The sequence below is a fragment of the Cebidichthys violaceus genome, unplaced genomic scaffold (assembly GCF_023349555.1).
Source record: "Cebidichthys violaceus isolate CVI_PGR_0920_01 unplaced genomic scaffold, fCebVio1.0.p SCAF_11, whole genome shotgun sequence".
In the NCBI taxonomy this organism is placed as follows: Eukaryota; Metazoa; Chordata; class Actinopteri; order Perciformes; family Stichaeidae; genus Cebidichthys; species Cebidichthys violaceus.
In genome coordinates this window covers 928,726-933,725 of record NW_027176274.1, presented here as the reverse complement: position 1 = coordinate 933,725, position 5,000 = coordinate 928,726, and the positions used below count along the sequence as shown (strand labels likewise).

General features: G+C 39.9%; 2 protein-coding genes across 2 annotated transcripts in view; one reads left to right on the top strand and one right to left on the bottom strand.

Annotated features, from left to right (window-relative positions):
* The window catches only part of itgav (integrin, alpha V), a 27,970-nt gene extending 25,132 nt beyond the window's left edge, over window positions 1-2,838 (top strand). Inside the window, 1 exon segment of the mRNA XM_068733717.1 lies at window positions 1-2,838. This exon segment is cut by the window's left edge and continues 402 nt beyond it. The gene's annotated coding sequence lies outside the window, so the exon portion shown is untranslated.
* Window positions 2,839-3,308: 470 nt separating this feature from the next.
* The window catches only part of si:dkey-69o16.5 (Alpha-aspartyl dipeptidase-like), a 4,600-nt gene continuing 2,908 nt past the window's right edge, over window positions 3,309-5,000 (bottom strand). Inside the window, exons 6-8 of the mRNA XM_068736567.1 lie at window positions 4,535-4,594; window positions 3,541-3,623; window positions 3,309-3,455 (exon numbers count right to left, since the gene is read on the bottom strand). Of these exons, the coding sequence (XP_068592668.1) occupies window positions 3,395-3,455; window positions 3,541-3,623; window positions 4,535-4,594 (204 nt within the window). The 3' untranslated portion in view covers window positions 3,309-3,394. The remainder of the gene's footprint in view (window positions 3,456-3,540; window positions 3,624-4,534; window positions 4,595-5,000) is intronic.

Genomic DNA, 5,000 nt, shown 5'->3' with positions numbered 1-5,000 from the left:
TGTTTGATGTTTGTGGAGGTTCTTCTTCTGTTTTTGTCCACAACTGCTGATAGATTAAAGATCAACACTGTTTCCTACTGAAATCATTAGAACTGTAGTTCAACTTTCTGAGGGGTTTTGTAAAGTTCAGGATCTGGTCTGAGGTCAGATTCTGGTCCGAGGTTTAGAGGTGGAGGTTCACGAGCTTCTGGTCTGGATCGTCTTTATGTTCTCCAGATATGAACATGTCAGTGAAGGTTATCATTTAAATAAGTGAAGTTGGACGGACGTTTAGGATGCAGTTTAAACCCACTGAAGGGAGCGTAGAGACATTAACACCAGTCTAAACATGCATTCATTCATAACAATAAAAAGATAAACAAATAACACAATACTCAATAATAATTAAACTTATTTTTCAAATTAACTTCTTTTAAAAAACTACAACAGAGAACAAAAAGCTGTTAGAAAGACAGATGAGGTGACGAATCAGGGGATTGTGGGTAATAATTGTTAATTATTTGTGTTTTTCAGTGTTATGAAATATGATTAGTCAGTATTAAGTGAACAGGCGTCTGTTTTTGGATAAAGATTAGTTTCTGATGATTTAATGTTACAGTAATATATTTACTCTGATATATTCTCTTTGCTTCGGGTGGTGTTGGGGGGGGTGGGGGGCAGCTTTGGGACGCTGTTTTTTTTTTGTGTGTTTTCAGTATTTTTTTTATGTATTTTCTACAAAACCATGATGATAATCACAAACATTGAGTCCGGCTCATTTCAACACAATCTATAATTTGTTTTGTTGTAAATTATGTTCAATGCAAACTGTTTGTAAAGAATTAAACTCAAACTGTTCGCTAAGCCCCTCCCCCTGAATAGTGACGTCCAATCACAGCGAGGGTCGACAGGTCGGTCAGTGTTTCTCAACGACGTACAAGAAGCTTTTTTAAAAGTGATCAAACATGAGCTGCAGTTAGCACGGCCAGCTAGCTGGCTAGCTTAAATCCTACAGCAGTAACCACAGACTGTGGACGTTTTGAAGCTTCGAGTTCTGCGATTTTGCTGTCGCCATCTTGTTTCTTATCAACCAGTGAACAGGAAGTGATCATATGTGGACTGAGGAGGAGTGAGGTAGAGACGCCGTATACGTCTCTGGTGTCGACCTGTCAATCAGCGTGTAGCCCCGCCCCTAAATCATCCCCTGCTTTATGGTGTGTGTGACTCTAAATGGAGCATAATGTACTAAATGAACATCATGATGTATTGAAGAAGACTGTAAACTAGAGATTGAGACCATGAACTCATGTTTACAATGTTTACTGAGGGAATAAATCAAGAGAGAAGTAGAGTCATTTTAGACTAGACTTCTATACAAGCAGAGGAGTCGCCCCCTGGTGGACACTAGAGAGAATGCAGCTTTAACACGTGAAGAACAGGAGAACTTTAAAGAACCGGAGGTTGTCTCCTGATACGAACAGATTAAAGAAGAATAAAGCACGACTTTGTTCTGCTAGCTTATTAGCCAGCTAGCTAGCGGGTCAACGTTAGCGTACTCAACCCTCCGTCACAGAGCAGAACTTTTCTTCTTTTGTCTGATCACGAGAGACTTCATTAGCCTCATGTCACCGCGTCCTCTCGGCCGTTGTCGTCTTAGTTATTTCTCTCGCTGCGTCTTTTCTCACGTTTTTTATAACGGTACGATTAACATGTTTACTGTCGCTGCAGTTTATTTCCACATCAACTGACGAAAAAAAAGCTAATGCAAGAAGATATGTGAACCAACGTGAGGCGCAATGATTTACTTTGAGAATGTCTTACTTTCTCGACCCAACGTGTTGAAGTATGCGCTGACATCATTCCAAAATGGCGGCTTGCTAGCTAGTTAGCTTATTAGACATAAGGAAGATAAATCTGTGGATTTAACCACTTTTAAAAACAGATTTCAGGCAATGGTGTTTTTTCTGATATATTTGGTCTCTACTCGTGTTAAATCTGCCGTCGTCATCATCATCGTAAACCGTACGACAACAGACGGGTCAACCAGCGTAGCAACATTAACTAACGAGGGCGGGGCTTAACAGAGAGTTTCTTTGTTCTTTCTCTTTGTTTTTTATTACTGATATTTTTCATTAATGGCAGCTTTGCTTTGCTCTGTGTGTGTGTGTGTGTGTGTGTGTGTGTGTGTGTGTGTGTGTGTGTGTGTGTGTGTGTGTGTGTGTGTGTGTGTGTGTGTGTGACTTTACCCATATTGGGTTTGCATCATGAATTTATGATAATTGTTAAAAAATATATTTTAATCCAATTAACAATCACAATGAAATAATAACTCCACAGAAACACTTTTTATTTGTCGTCAGCGCTTTGTTTTGCAGCAGTTAAGGATGTTCTGCTGGTTCTACTGGTTCTACTGGTTCTGCTGGTTCTGCTGGTGGACTTCAGTCTTCACTCTTTTTACTTTGACTCCGATGTTTCTGACCGACCTGCTCGCTAACGTATGATTTGTGTTGCTCCTGTGTTATTATGGTAATGAGGCGAAGGTCCTGGAAGATACATACACACGTTTCTTTTTTTCTTTCTTTTTGTAGCATAAACAAATACTAATATAATAAATCTGAACACTCAGCAGAGTTTAGCAGCAGCGTCTGATGATCGATAAAAACAAAACAAAAAATCCACCTTTTTTCTTGTAAATCTACGACTTTAATCCCGACTAGGATCCCGATACGTCGTCGTTTAAACTAATAAAATATGAACTATTTTTGATGAACGTATTCTTTCACCTAGAGAATAAAAACATTACTGTTTGATAAAGAGATGATTTCACCTTTTGAACTGAAATAAACTGATTTGTTCACATTTGATTTGTCTTTGATATTTTATTTTGTTGCATCTGAAACACGAGCTGTGATCTCCTAATGAGAATAATAATACATAATAAAACCTGCAAAAACAATCATAGGAGACTTTCAAATGTTGTCATCAGAATATTTTATAACTTGATAAAGTTTTAAAGGTTCATTCCACCAAAATACTACTTCCTGTCTTGCAAATAATTTTGGTTTGTAACAGTTGCATGATGGGAAATCTGTGTAATTAGCAGAAAGAGCTTATCACTTAAAATAAAAATCAGGCTTATGACACAAATTACCCAACATGCAACTCTGAGGAACCAAGTTGAATTATATTTGATGCAATAATAAATACTTAACAAGCAACAATACTTTAAACAGATTCAATGAGGATCACTCTACTCTTTGAGATGAAGTACAAGTACCTTGAATTTGTATTTAAGTACAAGCTTGAGTGAACACACAGAGACAACAGAGTTTTCTTTCAATATTTAATCAGTTTTTCTGCATTCTGTCATCCAGAACATCATAAAAGCTTCAGGACCTTCTTGTCCTCTGATTGGTCAGCGTGTCAGCAGGTAGCTGAGGTCACTTCCTGGTTCGTACTCCACCGGGGGCTTCCCCCTAGAACACACAAACGCATCACGGTTGCTGCTGGTGTCACTGGTGAGCTTTCAGGTTCTAAGTGCACCGACTGTGTCTGTGTTACCTGGTGAACAGTCTGGCTTTAGTGGTTCCCAGTAGAGTCGCTTTGTTTCCCTCCACCAGCAGCAGAGACCCCTCCCTCAGACCCTGAGGACAACCAATCACAGGGCACGATGTCATGCTAACAGACTGAGGCTAAAGTTAACAGGTCTCAGGTCATGATGTCATGCTAACGGACTGAGGCTAAAGCTAACAGTCTCAGGTCATGATGTCATGCTAACAGACTGAGGCTAAAGCTAACAGTCTCAGGTCATGATGTCATGCTAACAGACTGAGGCTAAGCTAACAGGTCTCAGATCATGATGTCATTATAACAGACTGAGGCTAAAGCTAACAGTCTCAGGTCATGATGTCATGCTAACAGACTGAGGCTAAGCTAACAGGTCTCAGGTCATGATGTCATGTTAACAGACTGAGGCTAAAGCTAACAGTCTCAGGTCATGATGTCATGCTAACGGACTGAGGCTAAAGCTAACAGTCTCAGGTCATGATGTCATGCTAACAGACTGAGGCTAAAGCTAACAGTCTCAGGTCATGATGTCATGCTAGCAGACTGAGGCTAAAGCTAACAGTCTCAGGTCATGATGTCATGTTAACAGACTGAGGCTAAAGCTAACAGTCTCAGGTCATGATGTCATGCTAACGGACTGAGGCTAACGTTAACAGTCTCAGGTCATGATATCATGCTAACAGACTGAGGCTAAAGCTAACAGTCTCAGGTCATGATGTCATGCTAACAGACTGAGGCTAAAGCTAACAGTCTCAGGTCATGATGTCATGCTAACGGACTGAGGCTAAAGCTAACAGTCAGGTCATGATGTCATGTTAACGGACTGAGGCTAAAGCTAACAGTCTCAGGTCATGATGTCATGCTAACAGACTGAGGCTAAAGCTAACAGTCTCAGGTCATGATGTCATGCTAACGGACTGAGGCTAAAGCTAACAGTCAGGTCATGATGTCATGTTAACGGACTGAGGCTAAAGCTAACAGGTCTCACCAGGACACACGGAGTATCAGGTTCTTCGTGGTACTGGGTGATCCTCTGCTCTCTTGTCTCCTGCAACAAAAAAACATTTCCCATAATGCTTTGGAGGTTGTCAACAGGAAGTATAATGTTACCCTGGAGCCAGTTCATGTTAAAGTATATTTAGTCAGATTTATGGGCGTGTCTTTGGATAATCACATATAAATATGAGTCACACACTGAATGTGTGATTCTTTGATCATTAAAATGCTTTTCTTTGTTTTAAATCTCATTTAACTGGGTTTCTTTGGACCGCCGGTCGCTCACAAAAGAAGACATTAATGGTTAATGAAAATAAAACGTTCATCCTATTTTAGTAATGACTCAAATAATATCATGTGCAGAGAAATAATGAATGTATGAGAACTGAGTCAGACTGCAAAGGATTGTGGGTCGTCTGGCTTTTATTTCCATTTGCTGACGCAGCGTTTTATTTTAG